The 25,736-nt window shown below is 39.1% G+C and overlaps 1 protein-coding gene across 8 annotated transcripts in view; it reads left to right on the top strand.

Annotated features, from left to right (window-relative positions):
- The first annotated feature begins 4,155 nt into the window (after positions 1-4,155).
- The window catches only part of LOC146632460 (calcium-dependent secretion activator 1-like), a 64,981-nt gene continuing 43,400 nt past the window's right edge, over positions 4,156-25,736 (top strand). For all 8 annotated transcript variants that reach the window (XM_085354407.1, XM_085354406.1, XM_085354405.1 and 5 more), the window contains exons 1-3: positions 4,156-4,488; positions 18,988-19,101; positions 20,292-20,624. In XM_085354407.1, the coding sequence (XP_085210533.1) occupies positions 4,156-4,488; positions 18,988-19,101; positions 20,292-20,624 (780 nt within the window). The remainder of the gene's footprint in view (positions 4,489-18,987; positions 19,102-20,291; positions 20,625-25,736) is intronic.

Here is a 25,736-nt window from a genome sequence, read left to right as displayed (position 1 = left end):
GTATTTTAGTGCGGCTAATTCTTGAATTTTAACACACAATATTCTTGGCAGTGCAGGTTTTATTATAAAGTATCCTAGCTGCCCTAGACTGTAGAACACATACATTTGGATACTGACTTTGATATAATTCAGTTATTGTGTTTTGTTGTGTGGAAAGAACTTCTAACATAAGGAGGTTTTGCAAGTTCTCTCATTCAGCAGGGAATGTTAAAAAAGATTGACTCTTACCAATTTGGCATTTCAGAAGCTATTATACTCCAGATTAAAGCATTTTTTTCATGCTTTTGTTTTCTAATTTGGTTATATCATTATTTATTCAATAGAGTTTGTCCATTATTTATAGTTTTTCATTATTTTTGAAAAGGTAAGATAAAAACAATATTTATTTATTTATCTGTTTAACATTCAGTTTAATGGTGTCTGTTGAAAGTTGTTTTGTGTTTGTTTTTTTTTCCTCGTGTGTGTATGTATCTATAATAGAAGGGAACAGTTGACAAGCAGATATTCCAGCCCGCACCTCAAAAATAACCTTGCTTTCTAAGATACAGAAAAATGTAGTTTGTGCTGTTATGGGGTTGCAAGTTCTTATTGCCAGGGTTGATTTTGTGTTTTACGGACTCTGACCTCTGATCTGTTATTTAGCATTCTCTGCTTTTGATCATAATCTGAGTTTTGTTGTTTGGAGTTTTTTGTCTCTATTCTTGTAACGCTTCCTTGTTTAGTTTTTTTTTCTTACAGCTTTTGTTACCTGGTTTTCTGTTAGATCAGTATTGTTTTGACCCTGGTGTTTTACTCTAGCCTTCCCAGGATGGAAAAGCTAGACAAAGGCTTCCTTTTGTGACTTGATAAGCCTTTGCCTCAGTTAGTGATTCCCTGTTTAGTTACTTCCTGTTTGATTTTGGTACTCTGTTTTTGCTGACACCTTGTATTTAATTTTACTTCCTCCCTGTCGTTTCAGCCACGAATCCCACCAGCTACCTCTCCCCTAATTATTTTGTGTCCATGTTGTTTGAGCCTCTCCTTATCATGTTGTCCACATTTCCTAAGCATATTCTGGATGTTTGGCTTCCTTGTTATCTTCTTGATTGTGAACTTTGTGACTTTGTCATTTTTTAATTTAATTTAATTTCTGCTTTTTTTGGACCATGAAGTATTAAAGCTTGTTAAAACTTTATCTCTACCTCAAGAGTCCCACATATGTCAAACTTTGTCGTTTACACAGAATTCTGGACATTTAATGCTGGCACTGTTAATAATAATATGTACATCAAATGCAAGAAAAGGACTTACTAGTTCTAAAATGCCCAGATGGGACACTATTTGGACTAAATTGGGCCAGCTACACATGACACATTACAGTAGTTTTATTACAACCCTGTATGCATTACAACCCTGATGTTGGATGAGAGAGTCTGGCTTTCAGCCACCATTCATTCCAAAGGAGATCAGGGCCAGTCAAATTCTTCTATAGCAAATTCATCCAACAGAGCCATAATACACCTTGCTTTCATCATGTCCAAACGGGCTTTCTCAAGCTGAAGCATTTAGATTTCGCTTCTCTGGAACTAAAAAGGAGGCTCTCAGGTTCAAGCCCACAACATTTCCCCCCAAAATTTAACTGGCACAGTGGAGAGAGACAGGTAATGTTATCCTGGCATTTCAAAAACTCAGATTTATCCATCAAACTGTCAGGTAGAGAAGCATGAGTCGTCACTCCACAGGACAAGTTTCCACGGTTGCAGAGTCCAGCGGAGACATGCTTTACACCGCTCCATTCAAAGCTTGTCAGTCTTCTTGGTGATGTAAGGCTTGAAGGCAGCTACTCCGACATTAAAAGCCATGCCACACCTGGCTCACAGTTTTTGTGCTGATGTTAATGATGATGTTTACTCACTATGAAGCTCATCCCTCGGTGACCCCTCTTTGTAACTTTACTGCCTGAGTTGCTGTGGTTTCTAAACACTTACTCCTTTGCAATAACACCACTTACATTTGATGATGGAATATCTAGTAGGGTAGAAATTTCACAAGCTAACTTGTTGCATCAGTGGCATCCTATTAAAGTAACATGCTCAAATTTATTTAAGTCTTTAGAATGACCCATTATGTCTTAGTCATCAAATTTGGCATTCTGAGTAAGAGATGTGGTCCAATACTTTTGTCCATATTGTTTTTTTCGTTACCACAAAAATTTTGTCTTTGTCTTTGTACTTTATTTTTTAAAATTCTTGACGTATAATTCATTTATCCTTTACTTTAAGGCTGCTAGTTTTTACTTCCTTGTTCCACAGCACAAGTAGAACAGCTCCCAATACTTACAAGGGAGTAAGGATCTTAGGAACCAGCAAGTATTTTTAGCTACCGAAAACACCCTGAATTTAGAAGAACTATGGGGTGAATGTTCAGAAATTACACCATGAGTCAAGGAACATATAAGCAAATATGTCCTCTTCTTTTACTTTAACAGAGCCTTTCCATGAAATCTATTTTTGCTTGTTGCTATATTGAAGACGAATATTAAGTAGACTTTGCACAGAGTAAGATCTAAAAGACTGGGGGATGATAACCATTCCTTTCTGCTCTGCTTACAGTGAAATCGAAAGCTTTAAAATCTGTACAGGAAACAATTTTTTTTTGTTAAACTGCTTCAGAGTTATCAGTACAGGTCTATGTTAAGTACTACCATAAAAGACTGTAAGACACTGCAGTGAAGGCAAATTGAAGCATTTTATTTGAGAGTTTGTAGTTCCAGTCAGGATTAACAGGTCAAACAAGCACATCTCAGTCTCACACTCAGGAAAACTGTCTCACTGGAGTTACTATAATTATCAACAAAATGTCAATACTCTGAGCCTCAGTATTTAAAGCTAATGCTGTGAGTACTGGACTGGGGTAGGGTTTCTTTGGGGGGGCTGCTATAAATATTGCATGGAGGACGGATGAAGGGAATAAAAATGTCCTTTTTTCCCTTTTTTTTATTAAGAAAAATGCACTTCACGAGGAGAGCAAGCCACGTGTCATATAAATACGGTCGGACTGTGCTTCCAGTATTGTAGTGTCTGCAGGATTTAAAGTATCACGTGACTTTTCGTGTGCTAAGCTCTGGCAGAACATCACAGATTAGTGTTGCACGAAACGACTTACTACAACACATCTGTACTGTAACACAGCCAAAACGGTGTTTTTGTTTTTGTTCTCTTTTAAAGTCCGATTCACATTAAAGATCAACGCGTTATGCAGCATATTCACACTGGCCCAGTAACTAACAGTGAGTCAGACACCTGGGGGATTCTGTTCAGCTTGAATAATTAATTCCTGTTTAGTAGAAGAAACGCTTGTGTGGTGAGATTTCCTGACAAGGGATGCCAGCACGCGCTGTAACAATTAATTTGTGTAGCTTCAGAGAGGTCGCTCCGTGTTGCAACCCCACCCTTCGACAGCACACGGCATTTTACACCCGCTGTTCTGCATCCCGTGCGCGGCCCGTGCACTTCATAATGTTCCCCATTTCAGTCAGTGACAATATCAGAGAAATCCGGTGGCAGCCATCTTAGGTGTGCCACTGCTTGAAGTTATGAGGGGCTACACTAAACGCGGAGCCGCGCGCGCTTCAGACTCGGATCTTTGCTTAGAGTGCGAGTTCAGGACCACGGCCAGCTCCGGTCGACCGGGTTGGCAGGAAGGAAGAGGCCATCTCCCGCTTTCACCGAAAAAAAAGGAAAGGGGGAGGGAAAAAGCCGATCTCGTCCCCTCACAATCCCTACACTACAATCCCTCCACCCCTCCTCTCCGACTCTTCTCACCTCCCCCTCTCACATCCGCAGCAGCGACTGGCCAATAAAATACCGAAAATACGTAAGCACCGACGAGTGCTCGGCGCAGGCGGAGAATGGTCAGTGTGAAGCAGACTATAGCTCTTCCAGCATTACTCGTATACAGCTGACATCCCTCAGCCAGCGAGTACAACCAGGGCCTATCCCTAACTCGACTTCAGGCACATCCTGCATTATATCTATGCACGGGTAAGACAGCGGCTCGGCCATCATCTGGGGATATATACATATATATATATATTTAAAACAATTTAAAAAAAACCCAAACAAACTCAGTTAGTAGGTTCGGATTTCTGTATAGGCGCACCACTTCTAGTGCAAGATGTTAGATCCGTCGTCCAGCGAGGAGGAATCTGATGGGATAGTGGAGGAGGAAAGCAAAGAGGCAATGGCTCCTCAGGCCGGATCCCGCATCTCCCCGAGCAGGACCAGCGAGAGCTCGGGTGGACTAGCGCCCAGCAGCAGCCGCAGCAGTGCCCGTCCTACTAGCCCGAGCCCCTCGGCCGTCAGCGAGGAGAAGGAGGATCTGGAGAAGCTGCACAGAGAGGAAGAAGACCGCAAAAAGAAGCTGCAGCTATATGTTTTTGTCATGCGATGCATCGCTTACCCGTTCAATGCAAAACAGCCCACAGATATGGCAAGGCGGCAGCAGAAGGTAAGAGCACCCGGTGCAAAGGCATAACTGATAGCCACATGATGACGAAATACCTCCTTTCATATCGCAGATGTTGTCATTGATGACCTACATAAACCAGAGTACAGGTCTGGCCACTAGGCCCTATCCGAAAGCGCATGGAGACAGCAAGGTGCCAGTGAAAGCACCGTTTGTTTGTTTGACGCAAAATGTTGAATTCATGGAGCATGACAGGAGCATATAAAGGTGCTTCGAGCTTCTGGTAGTGAAGGGGACTCGTGGTGCTGCAGAGCTGCAGGCTGAGTGCAGTCCATGTTCCTCCAGCACTCTAGCTCGTAGATGAAAGCAGCCCTACAGCCCAGCAAGCCCATTAAGTGAAAGGGCGTTCAGGAGATGGTGGATGGCAAGTCACAACAGGACAGTGTCATTGCCCTTGTTGGCCTACATTTTTACCGAACTCCCGATGTCAATTAGATATGCAGCTGTATATTGCTCTGTCCTGCCTGCTTGGCGGATACCCAATCCCAACCCGTTTGCGCCATCACTTATCCCGTCAATTTGGCCTCCCAAGGTGACTTTTAGGCACAGACCTCTTGAGGAGGGTAGCTTAATGGCCTCTCTTCTCTGAAGATGAGCTTTGCTCCTCTCAGTGGCCTGTAGAAAATTAATTGCATTAAAACATTTTCAACGTTGACACATTTTTAACCTTTTACTATTTATTATTATTATTATTATTATTATTATTATTATTATTATTATTATTATTTTAACAGGACATTTATCTTATAAGATTTATATACCTTAGCTACTGTAAAGGACAGGGCCAACACCCTGGCTTCTCAGGCTGCTATGTTGGTCCACTGTTGTTGATGCCAGTTTTGGGTCATGCTGTCCTTACTGTCAAAGTCACCATGCACAGGCCTACTGTGCTAAGGGGAACGTTCAACTGATTGTAAGTTAGGATAATGCCCCTTGTATATTTCCTTTGCTGTATGCAGACTATCTGTTTGACTGACCTGTCAGTTATGAATTAAGAAGCCTCTGTATGGATCAGCATGTTTTATATAGAACTGCTTGAATACTGAAACCTTGTCATCACATTGCATGACAGTATCAGGTTCCTAAATCTCTCCTCAGAAGGAAGAAGTTCTTTGTTACTCACTGTGGTCAGGAGGCTTTCAGAAGAGTCATTCATTTTGGTCGCTCATTCATTTTAACACCATGAATACTACTATGGAAATATGCATTTATAAGTGCTGCTTTCATTTAACATGCAGACAACTTGTCTTCCTCTGGTCACTGTTAAGCCATATGGTCTGAATTTTCTGCTGACTCATGCACAAGTCCATGTAGGAGGCATAAACTGCAGTGTTTCCGTCCATTTGTTTGTTTGTAGTCTGTTGAGCGTAGGTTACTGATAGTCTAATGCACGCCTAGTAATGCACTTTCATATCTGGTTGCTCAGGCAGCCACAATTCTCAGTTGTGGGTGAGTGAATATCCGAACAAACAATCAAACCAGGAACTCAGAGTGTGTCTGTCTGCCCACAGTCTAGCTGGTGTTTCTGATTTGATCCAAACATGGATAAAAATCACACATTAAAATAATTGAAAAAAAAAAATCTCAATTTTAGGCACAGTGAATTGGTTCAATCCAATCACTTGATGAGCATGGCTTATAACACAGAACTGTTAACAAAATGGTGAGCACCAACATCTACGTTGATTATTTTGAGGCAGTTGTGTGCATTTATAACATCATGGAGTTAGACAGTAGTCATCAGTTCACTGTCTTTTAATTATATTTCTGTCTTGGGTGGATATGGAGAAATAATTTATCACACAAAAAGAATATTTAACATTTGTCTAATTACATTTCTATGGATTCATCTTAGCCATGAACCTCATGTGAATGTGGGCTCCTCAGATGTCCATAGACAATAATTTATTAAGGTAATTCCTCACAGTGTTGGCAGCACAATCTAATATGTGCCCTATTACAATTTTAGCTATTATAGATTAGTCACAGAAAAATGATGAAGCAATTTCTGTAATGAAAAGACTTAAAGGCCTCAGCAAAACATGTGGAGCAGCTCCATGATAATCCGTTATTAGAAGCTCTGGCACACAAACAGCAGTGATGGGCTATCACAGAGAAACAGGCCAGGCTGTAGACTGTGCAAGCTCCACTGCTGCTTCTTGAAATATGTTGCCATAACCTTGTGGAAGATAAGCCAACAGGGCAGGAACAGGAAGGTGACTCTTTTTCAGGGTATAAAAAGTAAATCTTACAGTACAGTCTGAACAACGTCTTAAAAAAACAGCAGTTTGTTCCTGCTCACTGCTAGCTTGGGTGTATGTGCATGACTGAGTGGTGACACATGTGTTTGCTTAAAAGGCTAAGTATCTTGTGACCCACACAGCGAATGTGTTGAGTATTGAGGTTACAGACAGATTGCGTTGGTACAATTTATGAAATTTTAGCATCATTGTGATGGTCCCAGAGGGCAAAAACCTCTTTCATTCAATGGGAATAAACTGCACACACAGAGGAGTTAAATAAATAAAATACAAAATACCAAATTTCCCCTTGTGGGACAATTAAAGGATTATTCTATTCTATTCTATTCTATTCTATTCTATTCTATTCTAAAGACATGTTGGCAATACAGTAAAATCACAATTTTGCATTTTGTTTTCAAAGTATAATGCAAAAAGAAATGTATAGGTTTAGAAAAATATGACTGTTTTTAATGGCTAGCAATGTTGATCTGATGGTTGTCAGCTTGTTTGGTTGGTCAGTTTGACTTTATTCAGAAAATGTAAATATTATGTAACAAGTGTTTGGTATTTAATTGGACTGCCACTAAATGTTTGTTAAAGGAACACCTACCAAATGTGTCAATGAGAGCTTAACTTGTTGATGTGTACAGCTCAAAGCACAAGAAACAAGCAGGAACGAAATTCTGCTTTGATTCAAAAATGTAGCCAAGGAGAATAAAATGTTTGCAGTCTGATTAATCAAACCAAGACCATTTGCTTTTATAGATCGCAGTTTATGTTGATTTTCCAAAGTGAGTAACTGTCCATGTCAGAATTACAAAGTGTGATTCCCTTGAAGATAATCTGACCTAATCAGTTCATCTGCCAGCAGGTTCACTTAATAGAGTTCCTTCTGGCTCAGCATTTTAATACTATACAGTATGCCATTTATACTGTGAGGGAGAGGGGCTGTGAATTGTACAGCAGGGTTTGTGATGTGAATTTGAATTAGACTGAAGTGCAAACCGATGTTTGCCACACAAGTGTTTGCAGAGAACTGTGGGAGTTCCACTGTGAACAACTTTTCAATGAGTGAAAAAGATGATTGTAACGTTGCACTTGGCTCACAGATTGCAGATCTGTCTAAATGAACATCTAATTTTTTTCATTGGTGCTTTTGAACAAAAGCATCAATTTTGCCCCTTTCAGTTTATATTTCTCAGTGTTTCATTTTCGTTTCGATTGTTATCATTTCTGAGGTTTAATCTTTCATTTGTTTAGGGGCCAGACTGAATATGTTAAGAATTGGTATAACAACGCAAACACTTTGTGAAAGCAGTTGATTTACTGCCATGCAGACGTTCCTGTATTAATAGCAGCTGCTGTTAGCTGTGTAAATACAAATTATATACAATTTCAGCTGCTATTTGTTTCTTTAAAGTATGGTAATGTTTTATTTTTGTTAACTAAATCCACTTAATCACACTGACTTTCAGTTTTTAGTTTACTCTAACTTTGGCAAAAGACAGGAGATTATCAATATCGAAACAATAACACTGGTAGCGGTCAGGGTGTTTGCATAGACATTCAATGTTTATCATTGCTATTGACAGCTGCTACATTTGTTTATTGGATAATTATTGTAATATTCACGATTCAAGTGACTACTGCACGGTTTTAAAAACTGCACTGTGTAGTGTGCATTCATCTCTTTACTCAGTGGCATGTATATTGCCCCTATTGCCTTCTATTTCTACCAAAAGACACCAGATTATCTGAATGGTGAATATGTAGATATAAACAACTCAGAGTGAACTGACAAACCTCAATATATTCATAAGACATTCAGTCATATGTGCAAAACACAGTGGCACTAAATGGAGAGCTGAAGTATGGCACTGAAATCATTTGCATTATTATGTAAGATCGCTGAATGGTGTTCTGCTTGAAATTAAAAAAAGACATCCTTCGACAATAAAAGAAGCTTCGCTGTCAATGGCAAAGTCAAGCATTGAGCTGAAAATAAAACATGTCAGTCAGCGCTTGAGAGCTGATAATAGGAAAAATTGTTCTCTCCCATTAAGCAGCAGTCTTGGTAGCATGTTTTAGCACCGCTAGTATAGGAGAATAAAGGTGTTTATTGACGGTGCGGATAAGCAAGTGAATTCAGAAGGGGTGACAGCTGAAAAGCAGCAGGCGAAATACCCCCTCACCCACGATCTGTGCAGCCACGTGTAAATTATCACAGCTTCTCAAATTAAACATCCTCTCTATGGGGACATAACGAAGGAGGGAAGCTTAGATCTTATTTGTCAGAATACTAACAATGTCTTTTCCTAACAGCGCTGTACTTTGAAGGCAAGAAATAGGGATCAAATTGAATAATATGTGCTCTAGTAATAATCCAACATTTTGGTGTGATGCTCACATGACATGTGCCATGTGCTCAAAAAACAGGCTACCAAAATGCAAATGTTAGAGCACAGAGTCCTGGCATGTAAATGCATGGGAGTTTAAAGCTGGTATGGATGGCATCATGTGAGGGATTATTCCACATAGGTGGGAAGACGTGAGCGTGATCTGGCTTAAAAGCAATATCCCACGTAGTATTTTATCTCCTTCAATGGCTCTCAAAATACAGGATGTGCTTGTTAATTATAGTCTCGTGTGTCCTCACCCGGGCTATGAATTCTTGTTGGCCTTTCAAAGCAACAGATACATTTGTGCCAACGAATGTTAACCATCAGTGTGATGTGAGGCAAGATTTGTCTGGCTGAGAATAGCTGCTGTGTCCCAACACTGCATTCATGCATGGAGACAAATTAAGCAGGATTGTTTAATTGCTGCATAAGTTTTCATTCCTGCTCCCAGTATTGCACATTCGCCTTACTGGAAAAAACTAGTGCAAAAATAAGGGTCGGCTTATTGAGAGAAGACCAAACATTAGCAATTCTAAAGCGGCATTTCATTTATCATTTTTACTGGTATACAAGTTTTTTTTTTTACTGAGCTTACCATAATTAAAACTGCTACTGCTTTAGTTTTATGTATTTAATCATTTTGGTCTATAATAAGCAAAAAGCAGGGCAAAGCTGTATTTATTCAATGTATTCTCATGTAAGTTCACAACAACAGGCACAAGCTCACTTTTTATCAGTCAGAAAATTTGACTTTGAAGTTATTTTTGTTTACATTTTTGTTTGAAAATTGATTAATGATCAACGAAATGCTGAAATGTTCCCATTTGCTGTTACATCAGTTGACTATGTGATTAATCAACAAACTGTCTGAGCCCTGATCAACATGCTTCCTGTAAGCAAAGACCATTTTATTGGAAGTGTAGTGGAAGAAAACAGCAGGGATCCATTTGTACTTTGTGCCAAATGTTGACATTTACACTGCAGCAGTTGCAGCATTTATAATGCCTGTCAAACTTTGCAGAGATGGAGAATTCATTCTGAGATTGGTAGCCTGCTAGAGCGAGATCAAAACAGGTCTGCACGTTTGACAAAACACTCCTTTAACCTTGAAAACGTGCAAGGTTAAAGGGCTATTCATAATGACATGTCATGTAAAGGAAAGCAAATCGAAACTAAATCAGCTATTGTAACATCTTCCTATTTCTGGATATAATCGCATACTTTTTTCTTATACTGTAATTGTGACATAATTACAAGACAGTTGTCTCATAATTATGGGACTCTGATTATGCGTTATGGAAGTTATAATCACTCTAAGAGAACTTTTGTGAGTCTTTTGATGGATACTATGTGCGGCTGCATGTCATCACACTTTCTGATCATTGTTGAGTCCCCTAAGAGAACTCAGGCGGCTGTTGGTGGTTATTTAGGGCTCAAGAGTTTGTTGGTGCAAATGTGTGCTGTTATGCTGAACCCTGTGTAACATTGCTTCAAAGGGAAAATTACACAGGTATGAGTAAAAAGGACAACAAGGAGAGATACTGAGAGAGAGATTACTAGTGGTGATTTTCCACATTAAAGACAGAAGAGCTATAGCAGGGCCATTACTGCACCTCTCCTATGAGTCTCTCTTTCCCACTCTCCACTGAGGCACAAAGAGCACAAACAGCAGCCTGGAGCAGGCATGAGGCGGTATGTCAGGTAGATACTCTGAGTTTATTGTCACATGTTCATGCAACCAGTGCTTTAATGGTTCCCTCCTTAACGAAGCTCAAACTTTATACTCTTTCAGAGGCATTCTTCTGTGATATTGATGTAAAGTAACACAGGGGGTGTCATCAAGCAGTAAGACAACATAAAAAACAGACTTAAACATAGTGAGAAACTGTTAAAACATCTCTCAGGACATGGATTAACGCTGAGTCTACAACCTTTTATTGGTGAAGACTGTTAAGCCTTCCCAGCCAATAAATATTGGATGCGCGCTGATCTTTCCTATCACTAATTCTACAAAAGTTTTTCAAAAGCCTGATTAATTCAGTCTGTGTGATCTTTTTTTTCAACACATCTCGTGCCGCTTTCTATTGGTGAAAACCCACAAAACAAACCTTATTGAACATCAAACAAGACTCTTGTGAGATAATCACCTTTGAAAGCTAAAAGGAGGGAACGAAGAGAGAAAGTCGGAGAAATTACAAAGGAAGACAGTAAGTGATTTGTGATGGGAGGGTGGTTGCAGACTCTTAATGAGAGTAATGCACCAGGAATGGAGTTACTGATTCACAGTCAGCTTCGTGTGCTCTACGGTATAAAGTAATGCAGTGGTACTGCAGTGTGTAGCCCTTTAATACAAAACTGTCATGGTTGCGGCTGTGTGCAGGCAGGATGAGGACCCAAACGCAAGCTCACAGAGGCAGGAATGAACTCAAAACACAGCTTTATTGCTGGAGAGAAAAACTATACAGACTAAACTGGAAACTATAACATATTACACAGAGAAACACACAGCCATGAATGAGGGAGATCGCAACACTGACACAGGGAAACGCAGGTCTTAAATACACTGGGAAATAATGAGGGGAATGAGACACAGAAGGGGAGCACAGCTGGGAGAAATCGGACATAACAAGACCCAAGGGAAGCGAAACTCAATACATTCATGTAGGACACAGATCTTCAAAGTAAAACAGGAAATGTAACATAGACGCAGACTTGACTAGGGGAGACAGAGCAACTAAGAAACACAGAGAACAATAACAGCGGCTAACTAAATACTCAGAAAACTAAAGAGAATACAAGAAAGCCAAACTAAGACACTAGACTAAAGAATAAACTGGGGCAAGAAAGAGAACTATGATCATAATACAAAAACTCAGAGACACAAGAAACTCAAAACACTGGGTCACCGACCCAGGACCGTGACAAAAACAAAGAAAAAACAATATCAAATCTTTGCTTAATTGCCTATTTGTGTTAACATATTTGTGTTTGTGTATTTTAAGTTCTGGGAGCATGCTCCAAAGTCACTTTCTTCCAGTTTCCAATTTAACTATAGATTTAGTTCAGGCCTCCGTCATTCGTTTCTCCAAAATTCAACAGAATCTGTGGCTCTTGTTTATCATATTTCGTACGTACATTACCACACATTTCTAAAGTGATCGAGGAGTACAACACATGTGCATTTAATTACAGGTCAACAGATGAATTTCATCAAAATCTGTCAAAGAGAATTTGAGTTTGGTGTTCTTAATTTGTGAGTGTTCATATTCATGTGGTTTTACGTTCGCTTCTGCTAAGCGATTATTTTCATCAAGCGAATGAGCAAAATGAAGAACCAGCAGAACAGACTGCTGCCTGTGAGATGGTGGTGTGTGGTAATGGATGACACTTACTAGAAGGGGCTTTGCTGGTTGTGAAAACAGTGTTTTTCTGAATATATCAGCAGCTCCACAGCTCCCGAATATGACAACACCGTGAAGGCTAGTTATACAGAACCGGAGCCTCTTGTTTTATCCCTGTTTGCTGTGTGTCAGGCTCTGTCTGTGGAGTCTGCACCTGGCTGTTTGCTAACCCAGCGGAGTGGTATTTACTCACAAAATGCTGTGTGTGCATGTGACTTCAGAACAAATCTACGAGTGCATGTCTGGTTCCAGGATAATAGCTTGTGGATGTGTCTTTGTATAATTGTAGTTTTGTGACCATAGTCGCTACGCAGTGTTGGTGTTTTGTGTTTGATGAAGCCTGCTGTTGGTAGATTTTGTGCAGCTGTCATGCAGTACTTGCTCCTGTACCCTTGTTTGCTGTTTACTCAGATGTGGGCTGGTGGTGTCATCTACAACATGAATAACCTTGTCTGGTGATAGCAGCCACTGATAACATATTTGCTAAAAAACCAAGCATTGAGACAGGGCAAACAGCGGCAAACAATAGAACTGAGTTTATATAACACCCTTTCTCCAATTTTTACATTAGATTTCACAAATGTAAAGTTTACATTTTTTTTTATCTCTATTGATATACAGATGTGTAATTGTATGTTTTCTTTTTAAATATTTTATTTCGTTTTAATGAATCGATTACACATCTGTTTTACTTCTGCCCAACACAGAAAACTGTTCATTTATTTTGCTGCCATTTAATTTGGGAAAGCAGCCTAATTTAACTTCCCCCTCCCCTGACATTATATAACTTTAAGGAGCTCAAGTGTGAGTCAGCAAAGCAAAGTCCTTATCGTGCTAAACTACACAAGCTACAGTACAGTGCACCACATTCAATTAGCTAATTACTCCACCGCAGACAGTGGATACAGTATACATCACAAGCTGATGACATGTTGATTCAGTCAAAGAGATACAAATATCTATATGAATCCAATCATAATGTACTGTGTACTGAAAATTTACTGTGAATCAGGTGTTATCCAACTTACTGTACTTCAGATTACATTCAGGATCTCGGATACAACATTTAATCTCAACAATGTCCATTGTTTTAGTTTTGCACATATTTATAAAACCTTAAATTAATTTACACTTCCCTTTGATGGTTTAAGATTAGATCTCATACATTTAGAGTAGTACAGGTACATTTATTTTTTTCAATTTTAAATATCATGCAAAAATGGCAACTACAGTTGAGGTCATTTGCTACCATTAGATGTTCAGTTTTCTAAATGTAAAATGTCCTGATTAGAATGCATGTTGATCACAGTTTTTAAGATAAAACCAATGTACACGAAGAATCAAAAACAGAAAGACTGGGTTTTTTAATCTGTTTTTATTGCAATTTTTGAAAGTGGTTTTGAGCAAGATTTTTCCAGATTTTCTGAAGATCTTTTTGACAGCTTTTCTCTTATTTATTTATCAGTTTTAGAGAACTTTTGTTTGTTTGATAAGCCGTTTCACTCTGAGCTATGAATTATTCAAACATAACAAAAGCACCAAACTCAAAGGAAGAACCAGTATTGTGTCTACGCATAACAGACAACTGAAATACAACAACTTAGCACTTAGTTTCTAGCAACCTGTCACAAAAACATATAATTTGCTCTGATTTCCTGAGTTGAATCTATGGAAAATGCCAAAGATAACACAGTTCAATAGTTTTACAACAACAACAAGGTCAGTCCCAAAGAGTGATTAGCTGAAAAATTGTCGTATCCCAGCATCATGCACAGTATCCTTAAAAGTTTAAGGAAAATGGAAAACTGGTAGACAAAAGATGAAAAAGTTATGTACAGCAGAGGCACACTTTCTAAAAGTTGTGTCTTTCAACAAAAGAAAGGAAAATCCAGCAAAGACCTGACATAGGACCTGAGAAATGCATCTGGGTCTTTAGCTGAGACATCTACTGTTCACTGGAGCCTCATCAGAAATGGTCTCAGTGGAAGGACAGCTGTTCTTGACAGCCACAGGAAGGGAAACTATGAAAAAAATGGACTGGACTGGAAATCAGTGGGCTGATGGACTGATGAATCCAGTTTTTTTGGCTTAAATCATTATTAACACATTTGGAGGAGGTATAACAGTGACCGTCTACAGTCATCCTTAAAACACGGTGGAGGCTCTGTCATGACTTTAAGTCAGTGGTTCTGCAGATCTGGATCTGGTCAAAAATATAAATACAGAAAAGTGTGGTTCCATAGTGTAGTGGTTTACGCTGACTCAAAATGCCTTGGGGACTGCGTCAGGAACAGCATCCAGCATAAATCTGCTAAAACAAGCATGCGCTCTGAGAGAAGCCAAAAGTAAATTTACGAACACAGAAAGGCACCCTCAGAATTTGGTCCATCATGTAATGCCATTGGAGAGCATCTGATTAGCAACAAACACAATGGCATTGCAATACAAGCATAGCTGGATAAAAAACATCAACAGCAACAGAAACAATGGATCACAACCAATCAAGGATCGGCCTCCGCAGAGCCTCAACATTATTGAAGCAGTGTGGAATCATCTTGACAGAGAGCAAAGGGGAGCCAAATTCCCCCAAAAAAGAGCTTTGAGTGACCGGGAGAACTATTCATAAGGACTCGTTAAAAGAATGACAAGAAAGCTTCTCTAAGAGGGTTCAGGCTGTGTTGAAGAATAAAGTAAGCCATACCGAATATTGACTTTCAAGATCATTAGTATAGCACAACCCTTGCATTATTTGATATACTGTATTTCTGATGCAGTAAATCAGAGCGCATTTTTACCATTTTCCTTGTAAAGGCTTTGACCCCATCATGATGTACAAAACCAAAACAGTGTACAAATGAAAAATTAACGTCCTAATTCCAAATAACAAAAACAAAGAGTTATTTCACAGCAAATGCAGAGACCCCGACTCAGACTGTGGCAAAATAGAAACATACCAACAGAAGAACAGAAAATTACTCCATAAGCTCACTGAAGAATGACTAAAGGTCACTGATGTTTTACAAGACATGCGCCTGAGGGAACTTAGTACCGCGAATCTCTGTTAGAGACTCAGTGGGCATTTAGATACAAACTGAAATTATGCAAAGTTAAAGTAGACGGACTTTCTAGCACACAGTAACAAAGAATATTCCCTAGAAAAATTAGCAGGGAATTAGGGAATTTATCAGCGCTAATCCTTCATCGTGGCCAGTGCCCTATCTTGTGACGTAAATCTGCTTTTGGTCATACAAAGTTGAAATACTGAATTTATTGAAGTTTTATGCAACCTAACTATCATCCACATGGCCGAAGTGAAATATTTACTCTCAGTTTAAACTGCAATGAAGCTGCTGTACATGTGCATGGCTCCTCTATTGATATGTGAACGGTGATTAATACCAATGCCCACTTCATTGCCAGCGAATGAATCACTGGGTAACACTGCAATCTTGATAAGAGCCACAGAGAAGAATCAATATGACCAAAGCAGCAAAGTATGTCTTGGGAGTCTGGCAATACTGATGAAAATGCAGGCATTTTCTTTCATCCATTAACACAGCACGGTTCTCCAATGAGGGAATAAATGAAAGCACAAAAAACTCCAAATACTTCCAGTAGTCAAGCTGTGCTTCAGCTTTCTCCCCACATATGCAAACTTGAATGGAGTTAGTAGCTTATTATGTTGTCACATGATCTCAGATCAGCCCGAAGAAACTGTCAGTGGAAGAACTATTAGCTTTGACCTTTCAAGGTAAAATCTTCAAGTAAAACACAAATGTGCTCTCCCACTGTTCCAATCACAATATCCCATCTTTTTGTCATTTTTACTCCGGTACCTTTTTAAATGTTATATTTGAAAAGAAATATCTCACATTCATATCATGTTATTGAGGACAGAAACAGTGAGGTTTTCTGTATTTCATTTTAATTACTGAAAGAACAGATTAATTATTGAAAGAGCTGCCTGATTCATTTTCTGCCAGTTGATACCTTGACTAATTGTTTCAGCTGTAATTACAAACGCTCATTAATATCCAGTCATAATGGTCACAAATCTGTTCTGGTCTACACAACACAGACTTTGTGTTGTGCACAAAGTCTGCAGTATAAAGAGTATATATCAGTGCTTGGCTCTATTTATGCAAGCTACACTATGAATGACCTCAGAGCTAGTATTACAAGTGTTAGCTTTGCTAAAACATTTCAGTCAGCCTGATTCATCTTTGTTTTTTGCCTCTTTTGAAAGCTCAGCAGTAAAAAGCATCTCTCAGGATGCATTTTCCTCTCTGTTTGACATATTATTCACATTGCTTTCTTTGCCTGTTTTTGAAAAACATTGTACATCATTACTGAGCATGCGACTTCAGTCTGAAGAGCCACACTCCTGTTTAGAGTTTTATTACACAGAAAGCTGCTTAGGAAATTTCCATCCATCCATTCACTTTCTTAATTGTGCTTCTAGGCTACCTGTAATAGGAGGAGAGGTAGGGTACAACCTAGACAGGTTACTAGTCTATCACAGGACCAACACAGATAAAAAGAAAACTAGAGCCAGTTTAGAATCACCAGGGAACTTAACGTGCATGTCTTTAGACAGTGGGAGGAAGCTATAACCGGTATAAACCTGGTATAAACCCGATATGGATTTATACCAGATACAGGAAGAAAATTCAAACTCTACACAAAAAAGCCAACCAGGACACTGAGGTCAGACTTCTCTGCAGGTATTTCTGAAATGTATAAGAAATGTGTTATTGGGAGGAAATATAAAGGGAATTAAATCTTCGAAATTAAAGTAACTCAGTTTATTATACAAGTGAAAACAGATGTTTTTATCCTCAACCTCACTTTCAGATATGGATAATATCTGACTATGGACAAGTGTGTTAATATTAATATTAATATTAACATCTCTTGCCTTAGGATGTTCCTTAAACGCCATGGTTTATTAAAACACAGCAGGAATTGCCTAGATTTTTCTTTAATCTCACATCTAGCTGTGGGAAACATGAATTAATCTGAAACCTGAAGCAGAGGGGCAGTATCGATCCCCGATGTAGATGTGCCGTTTTATGTTGTAAGTGGAACTTGTTTGGACGTTAAGTGGATGTATCATCCTGAGATCCTCTGTACCACAACAATCGCCTAAAGTAAAAGAGATGTCTTGGTGAAATGATTTGTGATACCTCCAGTTTCAGTCCATATTATTTTTACTGGACAGGTCATCTCATTTTTAACCTCTGGTGATAGTATCGACTGGCTGGGTGTTTGTATTTTGACCTGAATACGTTAAAGCTTTCTAACTCTGGCACTTGGCTCTAATAGTGAATTCTTAGAGGCTATTACTTTCTGAGCACTATCAAACGGGGTTGGGGTAATATGATGGACACACAGATGGTGTTGAAATTGCCTCACAGGCACACGATATGTGGTGCTTTTCCACCTCACTCCTACACCAAAGTCTGTCACTTGCAATGTGCTGCTGAACGCAGGCAGACACACACATTACCAGCAGGTCCCGTATAATAACAGGTTGAACTGTAAGATTGAAGGCACTTATCAGAGGGAGACTGTCAGTCTTGACCTTTAGATTACTGAGTCAGTAACCATGTGTGAAATCAATACATGGACATCAAGACTGTAATGAAGATCGAAACTGGAACAAAAGGAAGTGATGGAGAAAATCTTACTCATGTGCACAGATGTATCTCAGGAAGTTCACAGATAACAAGCACGCCATGTTATGTACTTTAGCTCAGAATAATTTTATTTAACTGATGTTATAACATGTTATAACAAGTTTATAATCTATAGTGAGCCATTCTGTAATGCTACATAGGTCAACATGATGATGTTAAACAATTTTATATTGACTGTAGTTTTGCAATTTAGCGTGCTTTGCTAGCTGCTAATCAGCAAAATTCGAGAGATTGCTGAGACAAATATAGTCAGTAGTTTTGTAGGGGTTTAATATGCAACCATTGCACACCTTTTTAGCTGTGTGTGATTTATTTAGTTTGGCAGATTTCCACTGTTTAGGTTTCAAGTGGGGAAGCCATTAGGCAACGCATTTCATCTATAAGTGATGGTAAAAAAGGAGTATGATTGGCTGTTGTTCAGAGGCACTAGAGGTAATGTGGGTTTAGGATGTAGATGCAAAGCTGGAGCTAGCAAACACTCAGTGTAACATCATAAATCCACTTGCACTTATATTCTGTGGGCTACGACTGAAGGAATGAGTCACAGAATGAGATACAGTTAAATGAAATGAATTTGAATAAGAGGAGATATTTGGTGAAAATGGCGAGAAGCATGCTCGATGCTTGTTCCGTGATTTGTGTGAATCTGACCGAGGTAAACAATGAAAAACTGGCTTTATTATTTGGTTTAAACATTTTTTTCTCATGATACAATCTTTGTTTGTTCTTGCTTCCACAGATTACCAAGCAGCAGCTTCAGCAGACCAAGGATCGCTTCCAGGCCTTCCTCAATGGAGACACACAAATTGTGGCTGATGAGGCATTCATCAACGCTGTGCAGAGTTACTCTGAGGTACTAACAACCCACCCTACGTAGCCATAGCAGCACAATCACAGTAATAACCTTTTCATTCAAGCTCAGGCGCTTAATGCTTCCAAATATGCTGCATTTCGTATGATTCTAAATGTTCACATTTTCACTCTTGTAAAGAAAAGCGCTTTTTGTTGTGTGTGCAGGATATTCCGCATTATTCTCTCTAAAATGTGTAGCTTTCAATCTAAAAAGTCAGAAAAGCACTGCACAGCGCTCTTGCTGTTCCATGTCAAAATGCCTGAATTCTGAGTGGTAAAATGGTGGCTGAAGCTTTTCACTGCACAGATTATGAGTCAGAGCATGTGGTTGACACAGCCATCTTTTCCAAGCTCACTATTCAATCTGCAGATGAAAAAGTCATTACTACAATGCTTACAGGACAAAAGGAATTACATATAGGGGGATGTGTTAAATTAGTGATGGAAAAACAAGCCATTATGAAAAACGTTAATGTGAGACTGGAACCCTCAGGAAGCGCACACACAATTACTCTTTTTGCAGAAGTTAATTAGGAGATAACTGACACAGGCGTGACAGCTGAACAGGAATCTCATTTATTTTGTGATATTTAATATTAATGTGAAATACACAACAAGTGTTCAGAATTAAATATTGAAAACCTGAAAGTGTGCATCCCTCTTGCACTCATATGTAGGGTACAAGATGTCTTATATGGTCATTCAGCCATCATTGGTGTCATAGAAAAATTTATGGTAAACACATTTTCATAAAATAAGGACATATGAATTTCAAAAATAAAATGTCACGAGTAATTTACTGCTGCACTCTGGTGTTTCAGCACAGTAGTCACTGCTTTGAGTCATAATGAATGCTAAGAACAAAATTTGACTGTCAAAATAACAAAGCAGTCATCTTTGATAATTGCTTCACAGTGACAATATTGCCTTGTCTGGATGTCTCCCTGTTAGGCTGTCATTAGCTGCACACAGAATGCCTGTCTTGAGTCACAGCAAATGCATACATGCTCTGATTTTTCACTCCAAAGTTATTATTCAGTTTAATGGTTTTGTTTTGCTGTTGAAGACAGATATTTGCTGTTTGAAGCCAAGAGTGACAGCAGAGCTGCCATATAATTACTGATCAACATTTTTTTTTAAATCCATTTCCTATTCAGCTGCAACTATTGACACTGGTCTTTCACAATGTAGGTATTTCTTAAGAGTGACCGTGTGGCAAAGATGGTCCAGAGTGGTGGCTTCTCAGCCAACGATTTCAGGGAAGTGTTCAAGAGGCACATCGAGAAGCGCGTGCGCAGCCTTCCGGAGATCGACGGTCTGAGCAAAGAGACGGTGCTCAGCTCCTGGATGGCCAAGTTTGACACCATCTACCGTGGCGATGAGGATCCGCGGAAGGCGCAGCAACGCATGACTGCCAGCGCGGCTTCCGAGCTGATCCTCAGCAAGGACCAACTGTACGAGATGTTTCAGAATATCCTCGGCATCAAAAAATTTGAGCACCAGCTGCTTTATCAAGCCTGCCAGGTAAGGCATCACACCTGTGTGACACATGGCTTTGCTCCTTGACTCAAATACATGCAAATTCTGTCCCAAGTTGGGACATGCCAACCTCTGAGCATGGTCCATCGACTTCTAATTCCTTAATTAGACTAACTGTTTAACATTATGCACAGTGCAAACTGTTACTGTGGTTTATTAGATCCCTCCTTTGTGTTTACTTTAACACTGCAAGTTTATTTCTTCACCTTTTTTTTCCCCTTTGCAACTATACGCCACAACTTCTTGGTTCTCCTGTCTGTGCTGTGGTTAGAACACAACAACAACACACTTTATCCTTATAATACCACAGGCTAGTTGCCTTTTTGCAGGGTGTGAACCGGATAATTTGTTCATAGATTATTAATAATAACAGTGGCACATTTATGACTGTAGGTGCATTTAGAGTTATAAATATTTGTCCCATATGGAACTGTTAGTGCTAGTGTTAAATGGGGATATTATAAAAGCAAATTAGTCTCCTTGACATATATCCCTTGATACCAGACAAGCAATGCTCCATTGTAGTGGAGATATATTGTGATTGCTGGTGGATAAAAGTGGACACTTGGGTGCTTGTGTCAGACATAACTCTCCTTCCCTTGCTGTCTTTACTGCTCACTATGAGAAAGCTAAAAGCACTGCTAATGTTGCCTTTCTTTGCGATTTGGCAGCATTTGGAGGAAACCTCTGAAATGTTCGTATCTGGTCACTAAATAATTTCATTTAGTTCTAATGAACACATCTTATGGGAGGCAGTTTAGTTTTTAAAGCACTTAGCTACTTTGGATCAGGTGTCATTCTACCTTCAGCAGCTGCTAAAATACAAGCAGATGGCATGAGATGCTAGTAAGCTAATTAAATTAGTTTAGTATTATTGAAATGTTTCAGATGGAAACTAACTATATAGGCAGTGTTCTGCATGTGTGTATTGCTTATGAGCAATACATGGCGCTCATATTCAGTGTGTTTTTCCTCCCAAGCCTTTAAAGATGCTTAACCTATTTTTTTATACTCTGGCAGCAGAGCTGATGGTATAGGGTCACAAATTTGCATGCAAAACATGCAATTTCTTCAAACGGAACCTAGCTTGAACAATGCAGATCAAGAATCAACAATTCACCAGTACAAATGAACAAATACAAATACACATGGTGCATAATTGTATTTCTTCACCCTTGCATTGCAGTTGCAGGTAAGTTGGTCATTTACGTGTCTCCTCGTGAGTGAAACAATCTGAATAAGTGCGTTTGTTTTTATATCTGTTTTCACTGTAACTGTTGTTCCAGGTGTTCTTGGCATCTTGTTTCATTTCTTTTGCTGCTGTAATAAATGTATTTGACTGTACTATTGGTGCCTTGGAGCATCTCTCAGTAAGCAACCAGCTGCTGCATACTGCCCTCTACTACACGATAAAATCCGCACTAAAAGGAAATGCAGCAATCCAGTCTGCATGGCTCAGGGCTGCTGGGATTTGATGAAAGGTTTTCATGGATTGGCTGGGATTCAGAGGCCATCATTTTTTAGCTGTTATCACTGGGGATTTATATTTTTTGCACTTGCATTCAACTAGTCAAAGGAAACACTGGTCTATTTCTGTCTCGGTCGTTGCTGTGCTTTTTGGAAGTCGAATTTCCCAGAGGAACCCACCCGAGGGATTAATAAAGTTCTATCTTATCTTATCTTATCTTATCTTAAGTAAGAGCAGCCCCTGGAAATGACTAACAGACTGATTAGACGTGTACGGCCAGCTGCTGCGCCAGCCAAACTCTGAGCATGGTCTACTGACTAATGGCTGCACATTTATTTATCTGCAGTGACACCAAGCATGACCAAATAACTTAAAAATGTGCTTGGTGTCTACACTGAAAAGTCATAATTAGTCTAATCTATGGTGAAGTCTGTGTCCACTTGTAATTCTTCATATGATAGCGTTTATAGAAAAATATGTTTGTATTGGGTTTTTCTTGAGTAAAATAGTAATGTGAGAAACCAGTTTTAAAACGTCTAGGAAAACTTTTCATGTATAAGTGTTGAGAGTTTTGTGAGCATTGGTTAACCTGCGATGGAAGAGCTTTTTACTGCTGTTACAATCACTTTTTGTGTGACCTTATTTGTATGATTGATGGAGTGCTAAGTTATTAGCTAACTTGCTGAAACTTAAGTTTCATCAGTAGACTGTAAACAATAGAACCAGGCACCTACCAATTAGCATTCGGTAGCAAATAAAATACTCAAATTTCACTAACCAAAATTGGAGCACAGACTTTCTTGACGGCTGTCTGTATTTTTGGTCAAATATTTGCAATAAAAATGTTCCAAAAGCCATTAGGACTACAAACAAGGATAAATTTGGTCCAAATTTCATGACTCAAATTAGCTGAGGTGAAGCCAAGAAGACACCTACTGTTAGCAAAGATTAGGCCTTTACAAAATTTGAATTCCTTTTGTAGCCAATATACAGTTGTTGTGATTGTTATGGTTAGCTTTATAGACAAAAATTGCTATGTGTTGTTGTGAAGTTTAACATGGGCACCTAGCATGCAGCTTTATACTTGGATGTTAATTCTACAGGGATGTTATAACTAGGGCTGGGTATCTTCACTGAATTCTAGAATCGATTCGATTCAATTCGATTTGAATCTGGGAAATTTTGCCTCAGACAGTCAGAAATATTATAATTCAGATCAGTACATTTACATATTTTGTATCTATAAAAAGGAAGCTGACACTTTCCAGACTTTATCAAAGGTGTGAGCGTCACAGCAGATGCCTTTGTGTCAAAGTAGCTGAAGATAAAACACAGAAAAACATGAAGGTGATTTTCCCGGCCTGGGATTTTATAAAAATATTCTGCAGTACATCAAAAACAAAAGAAAACCATTAATCAACATATGAACATTACCTCTGAAGTTACAGCGGTTTTATTAGAGACACAGCGTTTTGCATTTTGTATAATTTTAAAAAGTTTAAATTTGTTCAGAAGCCTATTGAACGGCAGAAATTAGGTTTTCTTTTCGGAAGTAAGTAAAAGGAAAAAAAAACATCGACCGACAGCGCTGTAAATAACGGTAGTCTTGTGCATAACAAGCAAGTGAATAATGCAGAAAACAGATTTCGGGGATAGACGGGAAACTGTTCTTGAAGTACACTGAGAAAGAGAGAGAGAGAGCTGTGCATGAAGTGTGATTTTATCGTGGTAGAAGCAAAACAGTGAAAGTCAGAGGGAATCCATGACGATGTTTATGTGAAGCGCAGTTTGGATCTTCTTTTGCTGCTGGTTCAGTCAATATTGTTTGGAGAGAGATAAAACTAACAGCTTTGGAATCAGCGCAAAAAGGGAGTAAACACAAAGCGCGGACCCGCCGAAACATCAGAATCAGCGAGCTGTCGGCTTTCAGCCCCGACCGTGTCCGTGCCGTCGGGTGAGAAAGGCGACATCTCACTGATTCTGATCCGCAGGTCCGCGCTTTGAGTTTACGTCTTTGTGCAGAAGCCGTGTACCTGCTCTCATTTACTGTTTTAAATGTTTGGTGGTTGTCAAAATTTTGTGACGTTTCACCTGAGATTCTGGAATTTTGGGCAAAATACATTTATATAAAAAAATCGATTCAGGATTTTAATGAATCGATATCACGTTATCCAAGCCAGAATCGATTTTAATCGATGAATCAATTATTAAAACCCACCCCTAGTTATAACCCCCTCTGTGGCATAACTTACACCATAATCTGATGGTGCACCTCTATTGAAATGTAATTGTCACCTTGTCACCACCTTCTTTTATATGTGGCAAATCAACAAGGTAACTAACACATAAAACAACACACGCATGAAAGCTGGTAACAAGTTCAGCCAATTATGTAGGTTACATTGTAATGTAGGCTCTACAAGGATTGCCTGCAGAAGCCTAAATCAGAGAAAACCCACTTTAAGTAGCCAATACAGCTTTTGGCAGTTTTTTCTTTCTTTCTTTTTATTAGCTCAAGAGTTGATGCCTGCTTTTATTGCTATTAGTTTGATTGTGTGACTGAATTTTTTTAAGGTATTAGTTAAAATTATGGAAGTAACACAAATCCAGAAACAAACACACTGCTTTAAAGCAGCAGTCCGGCAGCTCCTATGTTCTGCAAGGTAAAATTATAGCTTTTGTAAAAAAGAGTCTGTTGATTTTTACAATCGGTTATCCATCAGGAAGAACTGCGGTGAAAATAAAATGCAGACTTAAACTGAGGAATTGATTTTTACTTTTTTATAGATTTCCGTCTCTGTCCTCGGCAGTGCATTCTTTAGCTTTGGTCCCTATGATAAGTAGCTGATAGTGTAAACTACAACACAATTTAAAACACAGAAACAAGCAAACAAAGAAATCAAACCAACCCATAAGCACTTATGTTTGCTCTTGCAGCTAACAACAGGACATTTTGTATCCATTGCTAGTGGCTGATGCATTTTTGTTAATGGCATGAAACTCACTTCTCTTGCACTCACCTCAGGAGAAGTGAGCATGAAGGGATGGCATTATGCACGCTTTCAGGTCAACAACTGCTCGGTAAAGTTCTTACTCTCTTGTAGAGCTTGGTGGGAACCTAGTTGCTGAAGGAACTGAAGTAATTAGCTGACAAATCATTTCGGCACGAAATGCTACCACTGCTCGCAGATTCTCATTCTGAGTTGTTTTAATCACTGATATTTATTCACATCAATGGGCTCTCACTTAGTGAAATGATTCTCTAATCTCGAGCGACTGATTAAATTACCTAAGCCTGGGAATAAGAAGAAAAGCACAAACAAAATGAAACTTTCCCCTCTGAAGAATTGCAAATCATGGCCTGTAGACACCCACCCAGAGCGAAAGATGATATTCCAATCAGTTTGCCTTTGACAGGTTTTTAAAGGAGATCCCTCCTTTTTCCCTTTAATTTGTTATGTCAGCAACTGTTAGTTGGGAAATGAGGCCTGAGCTCTTCCTGGTTTAGCCTGTTGCTGATATAATGGCGTAATGGAGCCTCTTCACTCCACACAGGATTGGGAGAGGATGAAAGCATTTGCTATGCCTGGCAAGCCACCTCTTAGCTGAAAAAGCAGTGATGTGAAGCT

This window comes from Diplotaxodon limnothrissa, linkage group LG5 (assembly GCF_057381915.1).
Source record: "Diplotaxodon limnothrissa isolate DT_005_m linkage group LG5, D_limnothrissa_male_GT1.1, whole genome shotgun sequence".
In the NCBI taxonomy this organism is placed as follows: domain Eukaryota; kingdom Metazoa; phylum Chordata; class Actinopteri; order Cichliformes; family Cichlidae; genus Diplotaxodon; species Diplotaxodon limnothrissa.
Note: the sequence above shows the minus strand (reverse complement) of the source record. Positions and strands in the feature narration are given on the sequence as shown.